Source organism: Petromyzon marinus, chromosome 16 (assembly GCF_048934315.1).
Source record: "Petromyzon marinus isolate PM22_M1 ecotype Great Lakes invasive population chromosome 16, UKy_Petmar_22M1.pri1.0, whole genome shotgun sequence".
In the NCBI taxonomy this organism is placed as follows: domain Eukaryota; kingdom Metazoa; phylum Chordata; class Hyperoartia; order Petromyzontiformes; family Petromyzontidae; genus Petromyzon; species Petromyzon marinus.
In genome coordinates, this window is record NC_133682.1 from 1,938,521 (window position 1) to 1,961,262 (window position 22,742).

At 45.3% G+C, this 22,742-nt stretch overlaps 2 protein-coding genes across 2 annotated transcripts; one reads left to right on the forward strand and one right to left on the reverse strand.

Moving 5' to 3' along the window:
* Nucleotides 1-139: 139 nt before the first annotated feature.
* LOC142924689 (uncharacterized) lies at nt 140-3,376 on the forward strand. Its single transcript, XM_076067343.1, has 3 exons — nt 140-155; nt 440-2,315; nt 3,193-3,376. The coding sequence occupies exons 1-3, from the start codon at nt 140-142 to the stop codon at nt 3,206-3,208; spliced, it is 1,908 nt and encodes a 635-aa protein (XP_075923458.1). The 3' UTR covers nt 3,209-3,376.
* Nucleotides 3,377-6,544: 3,168 nt separating this feature from the next.
* On the reverse strand, nt 6,545-22,511 carry TMEM144 (transmembrane protein 144). Its single transcript, XM_032955587.2, has 12 exons — nt 22,233-22,511; nt 19,882-20,037; nt 18,121-18,243; nt 12,507-12,606; nt 11,177-11,257; nt 10,975-11,065; nt 9,939-10,021; nt 8,778-8,896; nt 8,554-8,673; nt 8,018-8,115; nt 7,490-7,543; nt 6,545-7,184 (listed from the first exon to the last, which is right to left on the reverse strand). The coding sequence occupies exons 1-12, from the start codon at nt 22,315-22,317 to the stop codon at nt 7,101-7,103; spliced, it is 1,194 nt and encodes a 397-aa protein (XP_032811478.2). The 5' UTR covers nt 22,318-22,511; the 3' UTR covers nt 6,545-7,100.
* Between the last annotated feature and the right edge of the window lie 231 nt (nt 22,512-22,742).

Below are 22,742 nucleotides of genomic sequence, written 5' to 3' on the forward strand. Positions count from 1 at the left end.
GAGGCGATCACCCCTCGCACCCCAATTTGATGAACCGGAACCAACACTCTGAGACTCTTTAGTTCAGCAGTTGTCAGCGCGGGGTTACAGCCCTCTCCCACGCCTCTCAGGGGCTGGATGGAGTGGGTGGGAGTGCGGCATGACAACAGTGCAGGGTAAATGTTGAATGTGCACGGGGGAACAATGGGCACGTAGCAGCGACAAAACACACCGGTACACAACATGGAACATATGCCTAACACAGCGTTAACGACTATGATCTCTGTGTACTGTGGCCTTAGTCACCTTAGTTGTGTTGTTGGGGACTGGGTTGGTAGATGGGGGGGGGGGGGTTGTGGAGACCTGGTTATCTTACTAAAAACAAAATATTGATAGGACAACAATAACTGCTTCCAGACAGTCAGGTATGTTCATGGTGCCGGATCTGACAGCACTTAAGCTGCACAGCCTCCTCCACACAGCCTCCTCCACACAGCCTCCTCCACACAGCCTCCTCCACACAGCCTCCTCCACACAGCCCCCTCCACACAGCCCCCTCCACACAGCCTCCTCCACACAGCCCCCTCCACACAGCCCCCTCCACACAGCCTCCTCCACACAGCCTCCTTCACACAGCCTCCTCCACAAAGCCCCCTCCACACAGCCTCCTCCACACAGCCTCCTCTACAAAGCCCCCTCCACACAGCCTCTTCCACACAGCCTCTCCACACAGCCTCCTCCACACAGCCCCCTCCACACAGCTCTCTCCACACAGCCCCCTCCACACAGCCTCCTCCACACAGCCTCCTCCACACAGCCCCCTCCACACAGCTCCCTCCACACAGCCTCCTCCACACAGCCCCCTCCACACAGCCTCGCCCACACAGCCCCCTCCACACAGCCTCCTCCACACAGCTCCCTCCACACAGCCCCCTCCACACAGCCTCCTCCACACAGCCTCCCCCACACAGCCTCCCCCACACAGCTCCGTCCACACAGCCTCCCCCACACAGCCTCCTCCACACAGCCCCCTCCACACAGCCTCCTCCACACAGCCTCCCCTACACAGCCCCCTCCACACAGCCTCCTCCACACAGCCTCCTCCACACAGCTTCCTCCACACAGCCCCCTCCACACAGCCCCCTCCACACAGCCTCCTCCACACAGCCTCCTCCACACAGCCCCCTCCACACAGCCTCCTCCACACAGCCTCCTTCACACAGCCTCCTCCACAAAGCCCCCTCCACACAGCCTCCTCCACACAGCCTCCTCTACAAAGCCCCCTCCACACAGCCTCTTCCACACAGCCTCTCCACACAGCCTCCTCCACACAGCCCCCTCCACACAGCCCTCTCCACACAGCCCCCTCCACACAGCCTCCTCCACACAGCCCCCTCCACACAGCTCCCTCCACACAGCCTCCTCCACACAGCCCCCTCCACACAGCCTCGCCCACACAGCCCCCTCCACACAGCCTCCTCCACACAGCTCCCTCCACACAGCCCCCTCCACACAGCCTCCTCCACACAGCCTCCCCCACACAGCCTCCCCCACACAGCCTCCTCCATACAGCCCCTCCACACAGCCCCTCCACACAGCCCCCTCCACACAGCTCCCTCCACACAGCCTCCCCCACACAGCCTCCTCCCCCCACCACCGCGGCGCGCCACGGTGCCCGGCAACAAACAGAGTCGGGGGGCTCCGCCTGACGACGCCGATCGTCTTGCCAAGTCCCAAGACAAGGGCCAACGTCCCAAGACAAGGGCCAACGTCTCAAGACAAGGGCCAACGTCCCAAGGCAAGGGACAACGTCTCAAGCCAAGAGCCAACGTCTCAAGACAAGGGCCAACGTCTCAAGACAAGGGCCAACGTCTCAAGACAAGGGCCAACGTTCTCAAGACAAGGGCCAACGTTCTCAAGACAAGGGCCAACGTCTCAAGACAAGGGCCAACGTTCTCAAGACAAGGGCCAACGTCTCAAGACAAGGGCCAACGTCTCAAGACAAGGGCCAACGTCTCACAACAAGGACCAACGTCCTCAAGACAAGGGCCAACGTTTTCAAGACAAGGGCCAACGTCTCAAGACAAGGGCCAACGTTCTCAAGACAAGGGCCAACGTCTCAAGATAAGGGCTAACGTCTCAAGACAAGGGCCAACGTCTCAAGACAAGGGCCAACGTCTCAAGATAAGAGCCAACGTCTCAAGACAAGGGCCAACGTCCCAAGACAAGAGTTGGAATCGCCGCGCTCCAGTCGCCAAGGGCCTCGAGCTTGCGGCCAAATTATTCCGCAGATTCCGACACGGAGCAAGGCAGCGGTCGGTCAGTCGCGTGGCACGGTAAGAGATGCCGTGGCCCTCCTCCTTCTCTGTCGCAGCTGCAGCCTTTACAATGGTGCGTGTGGGCGTTTGTGTAAAGAAGCCGCTTGCGCGTGTCGGTCCTCCTTGTGTGTGTGTGTTGTTTTGGTCGACCGAGGGGAGCGGTGGCGCAGTGGTTAGCGCCTCGCTGCGCTGCGAACCCGGTCACCCGAGTTCCATTCCCGCTCACGGCCAAACAACCATCGCGGATGATATCGGAACCGATCGTTGGGGCTCCCCTCACACGAGTATACCTGGTGCGATGTACAAACATCGCCACGAGCGTGGTGCTAGCCACCCACCCCCTCCTACACTGTGTCGGCCTTCACAAGTGCTCGCTCACAGCACTTGCCCCAACAGTCTGTGAAGGCTACACGGGGGATCTTCGTGTTATGGGGGAGCGGTGGCGCGCAGATAACAACGCTGGGACGTCTATGCACAACTTCTTTCGCACCGTACGTAACCAACCGTGCTAATCGGAGGTGATGTTAAGACACCACGGCAGGCGCTCGTGTTATAAGGCTGCGTCAACATAATGAGGCCCTGGACTGGGTTCAGACGCCACTGATATCCGCCGTGAGCCGGGTTCGTAGGGCGTTGCGCTAACTACTGCGCCACCGCTCCCGTCGGTTGTTAGCCATCAAGTGCGAGGCATCCAAAACGCCACAGGGTGTGGGGGGTGAACGGGAAAGTCGTCAACGTTTACAAACCAGGAAGGGGATGAGAGTTACACACAGCCCTAACGCTAATGAATGGCGATTATGACACTGGAATTGCAATCCAGAGGTCACCGGTTCGATCTCCCGGTGTGGCAGCTGAAACAAAAGTGCAAGTTTCTTGACCCCATCCCAATCGGCAGGTCGCATGCGGTGTGATAAAGTTGCGGTGGTTCTCTCGCCTCTTCCAAGACGTCTGGACGGCGTGGGAGAGTCGGCCACAATACCCTCGAGACGAGTCGAGACTCTAGACCCAGGGGTCCCCAACCCCTGGGCCGCGGACCGGTGCCGGTCCGTGGCCTGTTAGGGACCGGGCCGCACAGCAGCAGCAGGAGGTGGTGAGAGCGGTGAGTCCGCACGTGGCCCGCCCACATTGTTTTATTATTCACCACTTTCGTCCGCGCCTCTTTTCCCGCACTGCGCACTCGTCTCAGTCACAGTTTTGGTAAGCCCACAAGCTAAGCCCTAGTAGCCACAATGAGTAAAAAGCAAACGTCGCTGGAGAGCTTCTTTGAAAAGGGGGAAAGACCCAATGATGACCCCCCCCCCCACGGTCCGTGGAAAAATTGACCGCTGCTCTAGAGTCTAGAGCAGCGGTCTTCACTGCAAGGCCACCAGGGGCCACTGGCGGCCCCCCTGGTGGCCTTTAGTGCGGGCCCCGACAATACACAACGAGTGAAAACACTTAATTCTAGAGTAGTGAAAACACTCCGCCTTGTCAGCGGTGTTGGGGCCCTCGCGCTGCTGATGTCTTATCGGCGAAAGTGGCACCCCCTCCGTACATGATGGTGAACACCGCTCGAGAAGGGGCTTTGAGAGCTTCTCGTGGAGGCCCTTCCAGCCAGTGAGCAATAAACCGCATGGCCGCACGTTTACCCCAACACCGCGGTCTAAACGCCGTGCGCTTGTCATTGTGCAACGAGGCCACCTGTCGGTTTTACAGGGATCCGCCACGGGCCACGTCTTCTTCAGCATGCAGCGCCGCTACCTGCAAGGTGAACATCCCCGGCCACACCTGCCTGGCTACCTGTCCGGCTATCCCGTGTAAGTTAAGGCTCTGCACTCTCAAAAGCGGACAAACACGAGATGTTCAAAGCTAAAACTAGACGACTGTACACGTCATTTTTCGGCACATAGTCGGAAGGATTACACATTGTGATGATGTGGATATCATTTTCAAATTAGCTAAATGGAACGTATTAGTGCTTAGAGTATGGCGCTTAAACCATTATAAAGCTATAGCTATGTTTGATGGTTCCTCAAAATCCAAGGCCCCCCCCCCGGGCTGCAGTCTCTAAATCCCCCACGCTTATCAGGCCTTATGTCAAGGTGTCACTCCGTACTATGCACTTTCGATGTATACTCTACTGTGATGTCTGAATGCAACAGTGTCGCGATCCTGGTTAAAAAAATTGGACGTGTGAATCGTGGGTAACAAGGTGGTGTCAATATTTTATTTAAGGGAAGAGGTGGTCAGTCAAAGAAGATGGAAGGTCTTGAACCCTTCCTCTCCTACCTCGGGAGGGCTCTTGGCATCATGGCTGCTGTTGTTGTTGTGTTCACAGGGTGTGCACTTCACAGATTTTACTGGAATTGTGACCAATGGGCAGTGCCGGTTTATCTTCGTAGCAAAAGTAGCATACTGTATGCTACGGGCCCCGCGCTACATGCTTTCAAGCCATCAATTCCGCTTCAGTGATTCTGCATTTGCTCTATTACGATAGTACTATACTGCCTTCAACGTTTATGAACGACTGGGTGTTTAAGGTTAGCGACTTGTATTTTATGGCTGTATAGCAAATGAAAAAATGCAATTACTTTACTATGCAAGTTAAAAATTTATGTTTTAATATTTACGTGTTTTTTTTATTTAGGGCCCCTTTATAACATATGCTACAGGCACCGCACTCGCTTCATCCGGCACTGCCAATGTGTACTTATCAGACTTCACCAGAAAGCATGAGACCACATCATTCCAATGCCCACATGCCTCCCCTGGCTTGCAATAAAGCCGCTGATCAACTCCATACATAATGTCTTGAGATATTTAGACATATCTCCGAGTTGTATTGAACAGACTTCTTGTATAATCCAAATGCATTCTAAAGCCACAACACACGAGTATTGCGAAGGCTGACAATGTCCATCTGCACTGTGCTTGCATGGCCATGCAGACAGGACCCTGTGGAACGGGCACACCTGACGGCTCACCTGGAGGAGCTTTGCCGCCCGCGGCCCAACCTGCCACCAGCCATCGCGCAGGTGGAGGTCTTCGACCCAACGCAACTTCGACACGTCCACCCTGTAACGAAGGGCCAACTGCCCACTTCACGTGGTGAGCCCTGCTGAACTGCTTGATAGAGGCTATGATTCACTACGATTCTGGCGAGCAACATAATTTGCGTGTGCTGGCGATTCGCGTGACGTAAGTTTTCACTATTACAGATGTAACATCACGAAGTGTTGTGCATTTGTAACGTCAAGATGCATGACCCGATGCTCTTTACCTCTGTCTTCAGGTCATTTATCTCTCGTTTCGCTCACTAATCTTCATCTCGAGTCACTTGTTTCTCATGTCACTAATCTATATCACTGCTATACAAACATATGAAATATTTACTTATGTAAAATTGTTTCTTCAAGTAATGTTTACTTCCAAGTACTTTGTGGTCACAGACCCTCGATTATTGAAGAGCAACTAATTACAAAACCAGCGACAAGTAAAACTATACTTTGCAAGTATGGTTAATCGGCAACCCGGGTAATCGAGCCTTAATTGTAGTTGTTTGTGTTATTTTTTTAGAAATAGAGGAGGAGAGGAGAGCGTGTGCAATCAGCTATCCAGAGAAAGTGACTTGGCCAGCCACATCTGCCCAGGAGGCTTTGGAGTTGGGGTCGGCGCAGGCAGGTGGCTGGCCCTGGGGATTTTCACGGCGGCCCACCCTGAAATCCAACGGGGTTCTCCACCTGACGTGAGCATCCATATGAGCCATGCGAAAGGCTGCTGCGACCTGTGTGATCGTAAATGCACTTTTGTCTGGGAGTGTATCGGAGCCAGTCCTTAGTGTGGCCCTTTATTATTGAGCCTTCGAAGGTCTGACAAAGCATTTTTACCCATGCTAGCTAGTTTATACCCGCTTCATTGCTTATTTGGTTATGATACAATTTTATGGTTGTATAATTGCAAACTTATGAACATTAGGCAGGAAAACCTCATCTATTTGTACCTTGACTATTCTGAAATGAAATTATTCCCAATTTTACATTTACACTAGTGTATTAATGTAGAAATATATAACAAAAATTAGTGCCTCATGTGTGAAATTTTATATTAAAATTACATGCTATTTTTATATACAAAACAAAAAAATATCAGGCATTGTTAATGTTGTTTTGCGACGCTATGCAATAAACGTTCAATTATTCACAAATGGAGGCTTTAGTGTGAAGAGATGAAGTTTGCCTCTAATTACAAAATACATTACAATCGTCAAAAAGATTTTGTGACAAGTATTTTATTTTAATATACAGGATATATATAAAATAAAATTTTTACCTCATCAATAACTGATCATTTGTTGGCACTGCTTATCAATCGCGTCAATATTGTAGACGATGTTTTTCATGACAATATACAACTTCATCCCCATTACTTAATTATTGATATATTATTCCTGGGAGCGTCGTGGTGAGCCTCGCCACCTGAGTTCGATTCCCGGCTATGGTTACCATTGGTGGCGAGTGATATCCGAGTCGGTCCAGGTCCCCCCCCTCCACCCCTTTCATCAACCTTCACTGACTAGTGTGATGAAGTATGGCTAAACCACCACGATTAACATGGTGTTAGGAGGACTTTATCCACCAGTGGATTGATAAAGGGTTCCAATTATAAAATATATTTTTAAAATACCTGATATATCAATTGGCAAAGCAACATATGTGCTGATTGCATTCACATTGTTAAAGAAGGGTTCCTTCAAATTTCTACATGAGCGTTGATTTCAGTAATCACATTAAATGCATCATAACGAGTTTATTGGAAATGTTTGGGTTAAAGCAGCGAAAGGCCGGTTGTGATAGCCCCAGCTATCGTCACGATCAAGGCCACCCCTACAATCACCAGGTTCTTCATGCCCTGTGGGAAGAAGGAAAACCACAAGTTTTTAAAATACGGATGCATGCATTACTCTGTCCAAAAATAGCTACCGTGTGCTTAGTGGCGTAGCACAGTTCGTATGAGCCCTGATACAAACAATGGAATGAGGCCCCATGTCCAATTTCCCCTTGCTTTGTAGTCTGGGAAACTGGGCCCCTCCGGCCTGCGGGCGCCAATGCTGTTGCACCGCCTGAGGACTCCACAGCTACGCCACCGTGCGTGCCTGCGTGCGTAATGTCGTCTGCGTCATGTGCAAATGTAGATGAGGCACGTTTACTACAGACCTTTATTTCCTTGAAGACAACAATTCCCCATAGTGCAGCAATAATACCGGGGATCTGCAATTACATTTAAAGAACAATTCCTAAGTCAATTTAATTTTTAAAAAGATAGGTTTCCATTTGTGGGTTAATTCTTACTCAATATTTCCCCGAACACTGTTGGCTGGCTTAAAGTAGCGATTATTGGCATAAGGCACTACCACTAGAGTACAAGATATGCTTATCCATAATAATGTTATTGTATTGTAGGCTGTAATGTTTATCTATTATACTATGAACATATTTACATTTAAAATGGGCCAAAATAATGCAAAATAGATGTGGCATGCCAAATAAGTCCTGGAACAGCATTCTGGACAGTCCCAGCTGAAATTAATCAATGTTGAAATACAATTACAGTATTTAAAAATGTTCACTGCTGTTTAATACTGAAAATAAACTATCAGACAAAGCATGATCTTCATGCTATTAAATAGCACAAACGTGAATCTAAACTTTGCCAGTTGCGGTTGTTGCGAGTGCACAACGTACGGAGGTGATGATGGGAAAGCTGACAGCTGCACCCAGGTGGGTGTTCGCAAGGAACCAGCCGCAGGTGGCAATACCCCACATTGCACCAGAGGCCACGGCTCCACAAAGAGAGAAAAGGGTCGGGGGGGAAGTATCCAGGTTGCAGATTAATAATTAATTATCATTCACACATCTTGTACGCGAGGGTTGGTTCAATCATGAGCTGCTCCTCACGTGACTCGGTGCCCACATGACCACACACACGTAGGCAAATAAAACGATAACTTTTAAGCGATAAACACAAACAGCACATTCTAAGTCTTCACCCTCATTCTATGTAGGTAAACAATACATTTGTCTTGTAGCCAAATTGATACGTGTTTTCCATTATTTTTATTGTTTTATCCTGGCGAGGTCTCCCACTCCTAATTACTCCAGACATTCGAGAGCTGACCATGTTCCCTTCAGGATAACATTTTCCATAAAATGTTACTTCCAAGCATTTCACTATTCATGTTTTACACACATTTAAGTTATCCGATGCTAATGCTTGTCACCTGGTAGTACAGCTTTCGGATAGACCTTTGGACGGTTTTTCATCGCAGCGCAGTATATGTAGAAGTACAATATGCTCGTCAGATATATTCCGCAGAAGTGGGCAAAGACGTAGTCCAGGTCTGCGAAAGCGACAAAACACAAATTTGGTTACCGATTTCCATTGGGCATCGTCCATAAGCAATCATAATCACAACGTTAGTACAGGGCGAGGCTGCGTGCCCACCAAACTGGCTTGATCCGTAGTAGATGGAGCTCTTGTCTTTGCCGTGGTTCTTGATGTGGATGGTAGGAATAAAGTTGGCACCGTAGAAAACGCCGGCCACAAGAGCGAGAGAACAACCGCTGCGGATAGAGAAAGGGTTAAGTATGCAGTCACAGCCAGTTCTAGAGGGCTCGGCATTTATATGTCTACAAATCCTGTACTGCCACAGCGGTCTGATAGTCCGATTTATTGTAACTTAGATTATGATTTTATGTTTGCTGTTTGTCGACATGTTCACCATGCAATTATTTCCTGACGTGTTGCTGTCTGCTGCAGTGCTCCATCTGTCCATAAGTCCTCGTTGAACAGTGGCGAGCATTGCTGTTTTTGTGCTTTTTAGTCTATCTCCTTCGGTGTTACTACTCTTGAAGATTTACATTATGAGACCTCCTTTGCCAGTAACAAGATATAGTTAGAGGTTTTACCCTTTTAACTGGCACAAAAACTGACACCTTTATTCAAGGCATCATGTTTGCAATAACCACAACACAAGCAGTCAAAATAACCACATGCAAATAACCAAATGCATTTTGACTGCTTGTGTTGTGGTTATTGCAAACATGATGCCTTGAATAAAGGTGTCAGTTTTTGTGCCAGTTAAAAGGGTAACACCTCTAACTATACTCTTGAAGATTTCAGGGGTGCTCTTGATAAAAAGTATACGGTACTTTTTGTTGCAAATCCATGATGGTTTTTGCTAAAATAAATGCCAATTTATGTTCGATAGTTTTTTATTATCATCTTAATAATTCACCTTAATACGTTTAATCTACTTACTCTCAACAAAATCCCTCTTTATCAATGTTTTCTTCGACACCGCCCAGTTGTGTGCATTTCTAACTCCCGCTGTATTTTGCCAAAGGTTGGGAAACTTTCACACTAAGGCCTTGATAGCACCACTGGATGCTTTGCCAATAGCGAAGTTGCGAATATTGATAAGCAGATGCAAATTAGCAGCAACTAAATTCTGTAATGTAGCCAATATTACTATCTAAGTTGCGTTGTTGGGGCAGAACAATATGTCGCTACGGGTGGTTTGAAATTAAAATTACATTTTAACACACACTTACAAAAGAGTTAATATTTTAATTAATATTATTGTCGCATCTACTTTAAACTCACACAATTTTTTTATTCAATGGGCTCAGCTTGTCCGTCCACGATTCATCAGAAGGAGACTCTTCATATCCAATGTCTACTAATTCCTATGCACAACACAGCAGAGGGGTTCAAGTTTACATTTCATTCTGTTTAACCAGCTTATCCGTAGACTGATCATAGCTCAATTACAAATTAAGTTTCGGAAAAATCAAAAAGATATAAGGTGACCATTGTACTGACATGAAAACACAAGTACTGTGAATTGTATTTGCAGATGTGATAATAATACATTTCCAGCCCTCTGTCAATCAACTCGTGGATGAAGCCCTCCCCGTGCCCTGTTGGGTCATAGGAGATTCTTGACCATATTTAACCACGCTGGTTAGTACACGTTGGTGAAGTTGTGGCAGGGAGAGAGGCTGCTCAGGCCCAGTTCAAATATTATTCGCCACTGTTAGCTGGGGCCAGGAATTGAACTCAGGTTGTCAGGTCCATAGTGCAGTGTGCACATCACTGCACTAAGCGTTCACTTTAAAATGTAAATACTGTAATACATTTTAATTATAAATATGTTTTAAATTATGATTGCTAAGTACAGGTCCAAAGGCCCAAGCGATCACCAACAAACATCACTATTTACTGAAAGAACCAAAGAGTAATTCCTGCAGTCACGAAAGCTCCAAATCAAGCAAGCACTATTTAAGCTACAATAGATAACAGTTAATACACTTGTCGAATGCAGCAAGGTTACATACAAACTTGGGAAAAGAGAAAATGAAGCAGAATGATACGTGTTTTGACCTGCATTGCGGTGATTGAACACAACATGGATGCGATGAAACGGTCAGTCTGGTAGAATGAGCCCTCTATCAGTGAAGGGATTAATGAGTGCAGTTCATGGGACTTGTTACCATGGTGGTAGCGATATAGGAGTATTAAGGAAGAGACTGACTGCCGGTGAGCGAGCAAATGGAGTGAATTCGTGAGTGCTGGATCATCGATGAAGCTCACTTCTTTATTTTGAAATGCATGTAATGCTGTGACTGAAGTAGGATACCTCGGTGGAGTTCACAATGTTGTTTTGGTTTTCCCTCACTTCTGTACTTTGGTTGCTCACTTCAGTCTTCACAAACAAAAATATAAATGACCTGTTGACAGTCGAACACAATCACAAGTGAAGCAACATGGCATGTTTCTTGTTTATGTAAGGCACAAGATTTGCTCTATTTGTAGACACGTGTCAGTGCACTGCACAGGACCTTATAATGGACAGTCCTGTCCCAACATAGTTGAGTGTTGTATTTGGAACAATTTCTGGGTCCAAGCCAAACCAACCAAACCTAAAAGAAAAAAACACGATAAATCATACATACAACCGGTGGCGGAAAATTAAACTCTCCTCAAATATTGCTTCGAGATTAGTATAATGCAAGCCATGAGGTATGACACATGCAGTAATCCGATTTTTTTTAAAGAATCTGTTATTTTGATTGTGAATTGTATATCTCCTACACCATTGAATAATAAAGAATAGCCGACACTTCAAACTACAGTCACCAATCTCAAACCACGGGCCACATAGTAACACGCCACTACCCACTATGATCATTCGCAGGCAGCATTTCAGATATTCACCAATCTCGACATGTGCATGCAAGCATTACTGATCAACTCCCCACAATACAAAAGACGGTTGTTGTTAATTTGTTTATGTAAAATGCAACGTGAAATATACAACAGCCAAGAACCTCGGGGATTGGACAAAAGCCAGACGTATTAAAGCTTGGGATAGCTAATGTTAATTATCCCTTAACTACTCACTCACTACTTAATTGGTAATAACCACATAGCATCGTCGTCCGTTGCTGGCAGACCCATTTCTATATTCAGGCCAGTGCTGCGTACACCTCGCTAGACTGCAGCATTGCATTGGGATGGTTGACATGAAATGTTATGTAAGGCTCTTTGAGATGCTGGGGGCTTATAAGTACCCTATAAATTCATATCATAAATTATTACACTCCATTTGCCTCTCATGCAACACCCTCTGATGCTTTTGTACCTTTCGATTGAGAAAATCGTAATGCTGTTTTATTGTCATATCAGAACCTCATGTTGCTGCAACTCTAGTAGTACAGTGAAACCTTGGATTGCTCGCAATCCAAAGCACTCGTGTATCAAAGCGAATTTCCCCATAAGAAATAATGGAAACTCAGATGATTCGTTTCACAACCCAAAAATACTGTGTTCATATAAAAATTATTAATACAAAATACCTTTTATATTTTGATTATTTAAATTTAATATAAAGTAATCAAATGTATTCATTACATGTAATCGTGGCTGGTGTGAGGGAGACGAGAGAGGGGAGAGGAACAAAGCTCGTCACTTTCCGTGGTGCTAACATTGAAAAGAAAAAAAGAAACCGCCACTTTTTCTGACATAGTTACATGCTAATCCCTCACACTAACATTATGCGAATCTCCCAGTTACATGCAAAGTTACTCGCAATCCAAGGTTTCACTGTGCTTATACAACTCTTAATGCCGATGCTGGGAGTTTGGTGTGCACCATTGTATGATCGTATACCTTGAACTGGCCCAGCCCACGATGAGGTTGGATGAAGTCCAGATGAGAAATCCAAGTCCAAGGCCGATCGTCTTTATTATTGGAACTGTGGCAATGTTGCCTGTATGACATTAAATTTCGATTTAAAGCTTTCGTGACTGCAAGGATTCATTTTCTTTGGTTCTTTCGGTAAAGTCACGTAGAATGAGAATAAAATGATGAAATAAAATAAAACAATAAAATTGTCACGACGTTTCGGCCACAACACAAGTAGCCTTATTCAGGTGAAAGAGAGAACTATCGGGACGACAGAGCTTGAATGAACGCTGTTAAGATTCGTAGCGTCTTTTAAGCTCGGTGAGAGGCGTGGAGAGCCTTGACAAAGGAGTTTACCTATCAAAGTAGGAGAATTTAGCATTGAAATAGCTGAGGGATTAGCTTGTGACAGAAATAGCTGTGTTAAAGTCAAAGTTTACATATCAACAGAGGCATTCAGTATATGGACGCTAAAGGCCTCCAACTACCAACTATCATAGAGTAAACCGATGTGAAAAAACTAAATCTATATTACATCAATATAATAAATGTACTTAATATATTCTTCAATAAGCTGAGCTATTAATCACAAAGCAACTGGGTATACACTACACTATATAATGAATACCATATAGTAAACCAATAAAAAAACAATATAAGCTCCCTCAATGTTATCAATAAACTCTATATACTCTCCAATCAGTTGAGCCACCAACAATAAGTCGTTATATATCAATGCCATATGGCGACGTTCAGGCGGACGAGTCAATCCATGCTCGGAACGGAGGAGGGGGGAGAGGGAAACAACTACAATGCACTGTTATACTCCATGTTATCAACCATACCATTAACCGTGGTGTGAGAGGTATTAAGAGGCAATGCCAGCGAAAGAGATGCGGTCTGACGGTCACTGTAAAATACAATTAATTAAGAACCGAAATGGTTTAAAACATCTTTCCAATGATTACTAAGCCAGAATCCATCTTCTCGGTTGAAATTGTCTCTGTGCTTGTATATGTGGATGGCCTCATGAACGAATCTCTCATGGTAGCCAGTTGGCTTGCAAAGAACCTCCGTCTTGGAGAAGTCAATGTCATGTGAACCCACTGAATTATAACAGTGATCTGCCACGGCAGAAGAATTCGTCCTACCATGTTTCAAGTCTGCTTTATGTTCGCGGATGCGGTCCCAGATATGTCGTTTGGTTTCCCCAATGTAGTTGCTACCACAGAGGCACTTTAGTTTGTAAACGCCCGGGTACTGTATGTCTGGAACAGCATCTTTTACAGATGGAACCAGATCACGGATTTTATGTACTGTGTTGAATCGGACCTGGATCTTGTGTTTATTCAGGATTTTGGAGATATTTTTAGTGACCCCTGCAATGTAGGGTAAGGTGATGGTTTTGAGTGGCTCCGCAAGAGGATCCTTCTTCATGACTGGAGTGATGGCTTTGCGGATTGTGTAGTCAGAGTAACCATTAGCCCTGAGAGCCTGGTGTACGTGCTTGAGTTCACTGGCAATGTGTTCCTGGTCGAAAATGCATTGGGCTCTATGGTATAGAGTCTTGATGAGAGAGTTCTTCTGGGATGGATGGTGGTGGGAATCCGGTTTCAAGTAAGCATCTGTATGGGTAGCTTTTCTGTAGACAGAATGGCTCATTGAACCATCAGGTCTCCTTTTAATTAAGACATCCAAAAAGGGTAGCTTGCCATCTTTTTAGACCTCCATGGTAAATCTGATGGATGGGTGTATGGAATTGATGTGGTCGAGAAATTGGTCTAGAGCAGGCTGGCCATGTGGTCAGATGACAAAAGTGTCATCCACGTACCTCTTCCATAAGGTCGGGCGTAGAGTGGCAGTCTGGATGGCGTCAGTTTCAATTTTTTTTCCATGAATACGTTGGCTACAACCGGAGACAGGGGTGAGCCCATTGGGGTGCCCTCAGTCTGTTTGTAGAAAGTTCCATTCCAGGTGAAGTATGTGTTGGTTAAGCAATGTCTCACCAGGGGGGTATATCAGTATGCAGTCCTTGATGAACCAAGTCTTCAATGATTGCGATGGTGTCAGGTACCAGAACTTTGTTGAATAAGGACACCACATCAAAACTGACAAGCAGGTCGTCTGGGGACAGGGAAATGCCTTTGATTGTCAATACCAGGTGAGTAGAATTTTGTACAGCAGAGGTGGTTTTTCCAGTGAAAGGTCACAGTATATCAGCCAGAAAACGTGCCAGTTTATAGGTGGGGGAGTTGATAGTAGAGACGATGGGACGAAGGGGTGTATTTTCTTTGTGGATCTTTGGGAGGCCATATAATCTTAGTGGTCTGGCAGCAGAGGGTTTCAACGAGAACTGTTTGGTCTGATCAATTAATGCTGTTGAATCAGAGATTATTTTGTTCGTTTTGGTAAGCAGGCTGTTGGTGGGATCTCTTTTTATTTTTGTATAGCTGCCATCGTTGAGTAGTTCTTTAATTTTGTTGTTATATTCTGTTTTGTCCATGATGACAGTGGCATTGCCCTTGTCGGCTGATAGGACGACAATATCATCTCTCTTTTTTAATTGAGATAATTCAAAGCGTTCATCTTTGCTGATGTTGCTAGGTGGCATCTTAGCGTTTTTGAGGGTTGCAGCGATTTCAGATCTTGCTACGTCTGCAGAGATGTGACTCAAGCCCTTGAGTGCAACGTCGACATGGGCAATGATATCATTAACTGGTATGTGTCTCGGTGTGACAGCAAAGTTTAGCCCTTTAGCTGGAACGGATTTCAGGCCATCAGAAATGGAACTGTTACTGCGATTAATTACGACTTTGTTAACGTCTATCTTTTCGGTGTGTGGATCCGATTTTTTGTCGGAGAGGCGGTTAAATTTGGAAATCAAATTGTCCCTACCTTTGGTCGACATAGTGGCAGCCGAAGAGGTAGTCATATTGTCTACATATTCGCAATCCGATGTAGACATTGTTGCTGTCAATGTTAAGTGTGAGTATCTTGTCTAACTGATCTAGTTCGGTGCGTATATATCTGATTTTTTCGGAGATAAGAACTAAGCTAGATCTAGCTAGAATTCGTTTTGCATTAAAGGAAGTTGCAGCAGCAGAGGTTAGTGTAAATGCGGTTGGTATTACCTTAGAGTCGCGGCCTCTCTTCAGAAAGGTGAGAGACTCACCTTTCTGAAGAGAGGTCGAAAAAGATGGCAAGCTACCCTTTTTGGGTGTCTTAATTAAAAGGAGATCTGATGGTTCAATGAGCCATTCTGTCTACAGAAAAGCTACCCAAACAGATGCTTACTTGAAACCGGATTCCCACCACCATCCATCCCAGAAGAACTCTCTCATCAAGACTCTATACCATAGAGCCCAATGCATTTCCGACCAGGAACACATTGCCAGTGAACTCAAGCACATACATCAGGCTCTCAGGGCTAATGGTTACTCCGACTACACAATACGCAAAGCCATCACTCCAGTCATGAAGAAGGATCCTCTTGAGGAGCCACTCAAAACCATCACCTTACCCTACATTGCAGGGGTCACTAAAAAGATATCCAAAATCCTGAATAAACACAAAATCCAGGTCCGATTCAACACAGTATATAAAATCCGTGATCTGGTTCCATCTGTAAAAGATGCTGTTCCAGACATACAGTACCCAGGCGTTTACAAACTAAAGTGCCTCTGTGGTAGCAACTACATTGGGGACACCAAACGACATATCTCGGACCGCATCCGCGAACATAAAGCAGACTTGAAACACGGTAGGACGAATTCTTCTGTGGGTTCACATGACATTGACTTCTCCAAGACGGAGGTTCTTTGCAAGCCAACTGGCTACCATGAGAGATTCGTTCATGAGGCCATTCACATATACAAACACAGAGACAATTTCAACCGAGAAGATGGATTCTGGCTTAGTAACCACTGGAAAGATGTTTTAAACCATTTCGGTTCTTAATTAATTGTATTTTACGGTGACCGTCAGACCGCAGCTCTTTCGCTGGCATTGCCTCTTAATACCTCTCACACCACGATTAATGGTATGGTTGATAACATGGAGTATAACAGCGCATTGTAGTTGTTTCCCTCTCCCCCCTCCTCCGTTCCGAGCACAGATTGACTCATCCGCCTGAACGTCGCCATATGGCATGGATATATAACGACTTATTGTTGGTGGCTCAACTGATTGGAGAGTATATAGAGTTTATTGATAACATTGAGGGAGCTTATATTTTGTTTTTTTATTGGTTTACTATATGGTATTCATTATATAGTGTAGTGTATACCCAGCTGCTTTGTGATTAATAGCTCAGCTTATTGAAGAATATATTAAGTACATTTATTATATTGATGTCATATAGATTTAGTTTTTCACATCGGTTTACTTTATGATAGTTGGTAGTTGGAGGCCTTTAGTGTCCATATACTAAATGCCTCTGTTGATATGTAAACTTTGACTTTAACACAGATATTTCTGTCACAAGCTAATCCCTCAGCTATTTCAATGCTAAATTCTCCTGCTTTGATAGGTAAACTCCTTTGTCAAGGCTCTCCACGCCTCTCACCGAGCTTAAAAGACGCTACGAATCTTAACAGCGTTCATTCAAGCTCTGTCGTGCCAACAGTTCTGTTCTTTCACCTGAAGAAGGCTACTTGTGTTGTGGCCGAAACGTCGTGAGAATTTTATTGTCTTATTTTATTTTATTATTTTATTCTCATTCTACGTGACTTTACCGAAAGAACCAAAGAAGATGTATGACATTACCCAAGGATATTAATGACACTGCAAATGAGCAAAATTTCAACACTTTTCATCGATAACACTGCCCTATAAGGGGAAAAATCTATATCACAAGTGCAATTTCAGGTAATGGCCTTTCTTCATAGCAGAGATTATCTTAATATTTATTGTCGTTTTAGGTTAGTGTCATTAATAACTGTGTAAACTTTTTATTGTGCTTGTGCGCCACTGCTTGACGCAGTATCATAAAAAACTAGTAAGCGGTTCAATCTAGATTTGAAGTTTTTGTGACTGCAGGGATCCATACTCTTTGGTTCTTTCGGTAAAGTCATGTAGGTAGAAAATAAAATAAATTAAATCACGACGTTTCGATTGCAACACAAGCAATCATGATTGATTATATACCTACGTGACTTTACCGAAAGAACCAAAGACTATGAGTAAGCGGTTGCTCAATAACAGCAAGATATTGTGAGAGCACGATAACAAATTAATACATTTGTGTCCAGCGTGGCTGATCAGTAAATCTCTTGTTTGGGGTACAATAGCAAGCCCGGATGCAGCTCATCTTGGATGGGGGGCCAGTAGAGGTGTTGTGTGGGCCACCGTAACAATGACAAACCACTAAGGAGAGTGAAGTTCGGTGATGCCAAAGGGATATTTTGTGGTGCAGGGCCCACCCCAGTACCTCCCTAGCACCGGCCTTGTAAGTAAGCCTGCAGGGGTGAGTGAAGGGGAGTGTATGCAGGTCATAATGTTTATAATTCGCAGGCAATTGTTGTTAGCGGTTTTCTCTTTTAACGAGTAAGGTCTGGCCTCACCGTCCCCGAATAACGAGCCATCACTGCATGTGTCTCACCTGTGGCCCAGAGGAATCCACCCAGCATAGCGAGTGGCCAAAACTCTGGGCAGTGCTGAATGAAATTTGAGACCAGTCCCACCAGCCAGATGGAGGTGCACATCGCCCACTGAAAGAACATTCCTGTGCCAAAAAGGATAATATATGACACAATATTTTCAGTAAATGCCGGTATTAACCACAAAACACATGCCGCCTGCTTCGGTGAATGTTAAAGATCCATGACATTCCAAAGTTGGTAATTACAATTGGCAGTCTGATGCCGACTTGCAGTATGGTGTTGTTTCACCCTGTGCCCCAAAGGACACGTTCCAATTAGGGGGTCCTCTAGTCTAACAATAAAACTAGTTGCTGGGACGTTTAATTAGATTATGGGTGCAATATAAATGCAGGTATTATTTATTATATACATGTTGTATATGTAGATTAAGTCTAACATTAGGTAACACAGGAGAGACCTTTGCGTAAACTAAAGTTTGAGCTTTGTGTAAAAACTGACAGCTTTGCAACATGAATAAATATTTTTTGAGTTTAATCCAGAATTATGCAACCAAATTGGAGATTAACTTTTGAATGACATCTATGCCAAATGCAGGGCACAACTTAAAATACAAAAGTTATTACTATTATTTGCAAGTAGTGTATCAATTATACAAAATGTTTACATTATGCTCAGTGGAAATTCTTACCCCTGGGTTTGTGCCAGAAAGTTTAGTTGCGATAAGACATCCCATCAGTGATTCAATTCATTGTGGTTGCAATTTAATTCAAGAATTATATGTTTTGCATTGCTGCTCGATTTTTGTCTAATTTGACAGTTGCATTATCTTCATTAGCCTAAATGTAACAACGTAGAATATTTCGATTTAAAGCTGTCGTGACTGCAGGGATTCATCTTCTTGGTTCTTTCGGTAAAGTCACGTAGAATGGAAATAAAATAATAAAAATAAACATCATAAAATAAAATTATCACGACGTTTTGGCAACAACACATTTAGCCTTCTTCTGCTCTGAAGGAACAGAACTTTCGGGACGACAGTTCTGTTCCTTCACCTGAAGAAGGCTACTGTGTTGTGGCCGAAACGTCGTGAGAATTTTATTTTACTATGTTTAATTTTTATTATTTGATTCCATTCTATGTGACTTTACCGAAAGAACCACGAAAACGTAGAATATGTATAAAAGCAATTGATTCTCACGCGCACAATTAAATGCACGTATCATGGGCATAAGAATACATTTTAGTTGCGATCATCTAATAAGACCTCCCTCTAATGCAGGGTTGGGGCACCTTTTCCTTGACAGAGTGCTTAATACAGAGGGCCAAATTCCTTAGAGAGGGCCTTAAGAGTGCTGACTTTCAAATACTTTTGGTGAGCATCCACACATTAATGCACACGTACATCTCAGTCACTTCCGTCACTGCAAAATACCCTAGCAGTGAGAGAAGTCACCTAGCACGCTAATATTATAAAGTGTTGATGGAGCGAAAATCGTCCACTCTCGTTTCTGATTAGTGCGGCGAAGATTATTTCGTTGACAGATATAGATCTTTTGTGGGCCATTTACAAATGGAAGGTGTCATGTCACTGTTGGTCGTTTGAAATTATGTAGTGGGTTAGTTACAGACGATGGGCCATATGTTCCCTACCCCTGCTCTTAATACAATGATGCTGAAACTTTGTGTCGAACGATACGCGTTACCGGCAAGTACGCATCACTTGTGTACAGCAGAGCCATGTTCTTTGCAGTTACGCTCACCATCACCAGTGTCAAACTTCTTAACGGGAACAAAGTTGCTCCCATAGAAGACGCTTGTTATCGCTGCAGCTGTAAATCCGATGGCCATGTTTTGGTTGGAGGTTCCATTGTTCTCTGCCGTGCACGCTCCGTCGCAAGAGGAGGAGTTCTCCGAACCTGGGAGGGATGCAGTGAAGAGGAAGCAGTGGCGCTGAATCGTACACTGCCATTGCACAAATCCTAACACCACTCATCATCACCAACAAAAGCACATTTAGAGTTACATATGTAATGTCTAAATGTGACCACAACCTGAGATGCTGTGGAGAAACAATATACTCATAAAAACACACACATCGGAGAGCTACATGGCATTTACGTTGCATTGAGAATAACGAAGCGCCAACAGGAGTATTGGTTTTCCTATTTCAAGAACACAAGCTCCTGAGCTTGGGAATCGTTTTGTAATTTGGGGATTGTAAATAGCTTTGTTGGGCCACCTCATTGATCGAATTGTGAGCACCATTTTTGTTTCACAATTGATTTTGTCAGATCGCGTGAGTAAAATGTGTGTCGTACACCCTCCTCCACCTGACACAATAATGTGTTCACGTGATAAACAAACGTGCCAATTTATTACTACCAGTAGAATGTGATCTTTGCCTTTATCATGACCTGTTTCTGCATTATGTTTACCCTGCTTTGGCAGTCTTATATATGTTGCTGACGATGAAAATATAATTTATTAGCTTTTGATGTTTCGAACAAGATTGTACGATATTTTTGGTCAATTATTTACCCAGCTTACGATCAATAATGGTCAATAATAAGATTCGATCAATAAACCGATTCGTAATTAATTTATTGTGGGTTAGATCATTTAGGTACAATGTCTATGGATACTCACCTGGTTAAGAAAAAAGTTAAAATCGATCATCCAAGTCTATATTAATAGAATGGGCAACACAAAAAACATACAAGCAAAAATGTACAAGCACTCTTAATGATTAATACAAAAATTGACAGCCCTTTGTCAACACAGTGATGGAAAGACTCCCCCTTGCTGTGTTTAGTCGTTTTGTTCATGACGCCTGTTTGACCAAACTTTACCACGCCGATCAGTGTGGGTTGAGTTGTGGGGAAAGACGGGGAAGTAAGGTGCTCGGAACCCGTTCAGACATCACTCGCCACTGATGTTCGCCGTGCCCTGGGAATTCCCCAAGGCGCCCATAGGCTACAAGACGTCTTAAACTGGACGAATTAAAAGGCGATGTTAGATTCATAATGCCGGGTTTTTTTTTGTTAGATCGCGTAAATGTGTCGTTAAACCCACCACCACCCGACACAGCCAATTAGTGAGGTTTGTCACGTAAACAGAACATGCCAATTCGTTACGAGCACAGCACACCGGTGTGTTGGAGAGCAATTCCACAACATTTACAATCTTGAGTACGACGTTTTCGCCAGGAATTACAACCGGCATCAGGCGGCAGCCAGATTTGACGTTAGGCGCTGAAATGCCCGGGACTTTCCGCTAGAGGGGACGCCAGCCAAGCCGACAATGAACAATAAACATGCGGGCTGTTAATTAAACACAAGGGTCGATTTGAAACTGCTCATCTGTGAGAGGTCCAAGCACGGGAACGATCGAGTCGCCGGGATGAAAGCCCCCCCAAAGTGTATTTGACAGGACAGGATAAAACTCGTACAAGCACACACTCCACCACACACACACTCCACCACACACACACACTCCACCACACACACACTCCACCACACACACACTCCACCACACACACACACTCCACCACACACACACACTCCACCACACACACACACTCCACCACACACACTCCACTACACACACACTCCACCACACACACACACACACTCCACCACACACACACACTCCACCACACACACACACTCCACCACACACACACACTCCACCACACACACTCCACCGCGCACACACACTCCACCGCACACACACTCCACCACACATACTCCACCGCGCACACACGCCACCGCACACACACTCCACACACACACACACACACCCCCCCGCCTTCGCCAAACCGGCACTGAACCAGAAGTGGTGAAGTATGGACAAACAACCAACACGACCCGTTGCAGCGTTGGAGATGCCCCTCATCAAGTCATGTATTGCCAATAAACAGTCCTGCACGAAGACAAATATCCCCTGTATAGCCTCCAATAGACTCGGAGCAAGTGCTGTTAACGAGCACCTTTGTAGGCCGGAACGGCACACGAGGGGGGGGGGGGGGTGACCGGCACCACGCCCGGCCGCCTTTGTCTCTCCCCTAGTGGCGATTGTTTTACGCACACGGCGCCGGTTACTTCGGACTCACCACTCTGAGCGAGCACCGTTGGCACCATCAGCAGTGGCACCAGCAGCAGCAGCAGCAGACCGGGTGTGATCAGCGTGCTGCCCATTGTCACGCGGTCTCCGGAGATGATGATGATGATGGTGCTGGTGGTGGTGCTGACGATGATCGGCGATGTGCTGGCTTATTTACATCATGAATAGAGCCATGAACGAACCCGAACTTTATGGCTTCGAGGCGGAGCGAGGGAGACATCACGGGACTCGTCTTCCGGGCAGGGAGGGTTGGCGAGTAACGGAGGCGGACCTCGATCCAACAACGAGCCAATCCCTCTTCCTCAACATCATCATCCTCAGACATGCTTTATCCACTGCTGGATGAAGGCTTCCCCCACAAGCGGGCGTCTGTCACTTCTCTCCATGCCGTGACGGTCATAGGGGTTATTTAAATGTATTGTCATGAATGCATTCACACACGAATGGTTTTAAATGTCACGTTTATAGACTGAAAGTATACCGTGTCGTGCAAGACTGT

Bases quoted from the DNA above. Each gene is read 5' to 3' on its own strand.
- TMEM144 (XM_032955587.2), bottom strand. From the start codon at position 22,317: ATGGGCAGCACGCTGATCACACCCGGTCTGCTGCTGCTGCTGCTGGTG. The intron at 10,022-10,974 runs GTATCCTACTTC...TGTTGTGCATAG, and splicing joins ACATTGTGAACTCCACCGAG to GAATTAGTAGACATTGGATA. The intron at 7,185-7,489 runs GTCTGTAGTAAA...TTCTTCCCACAG, and splicing joins TTGTCTTCAAGGAAATAAAG to GGCATGAAGAACCTGGTGAT.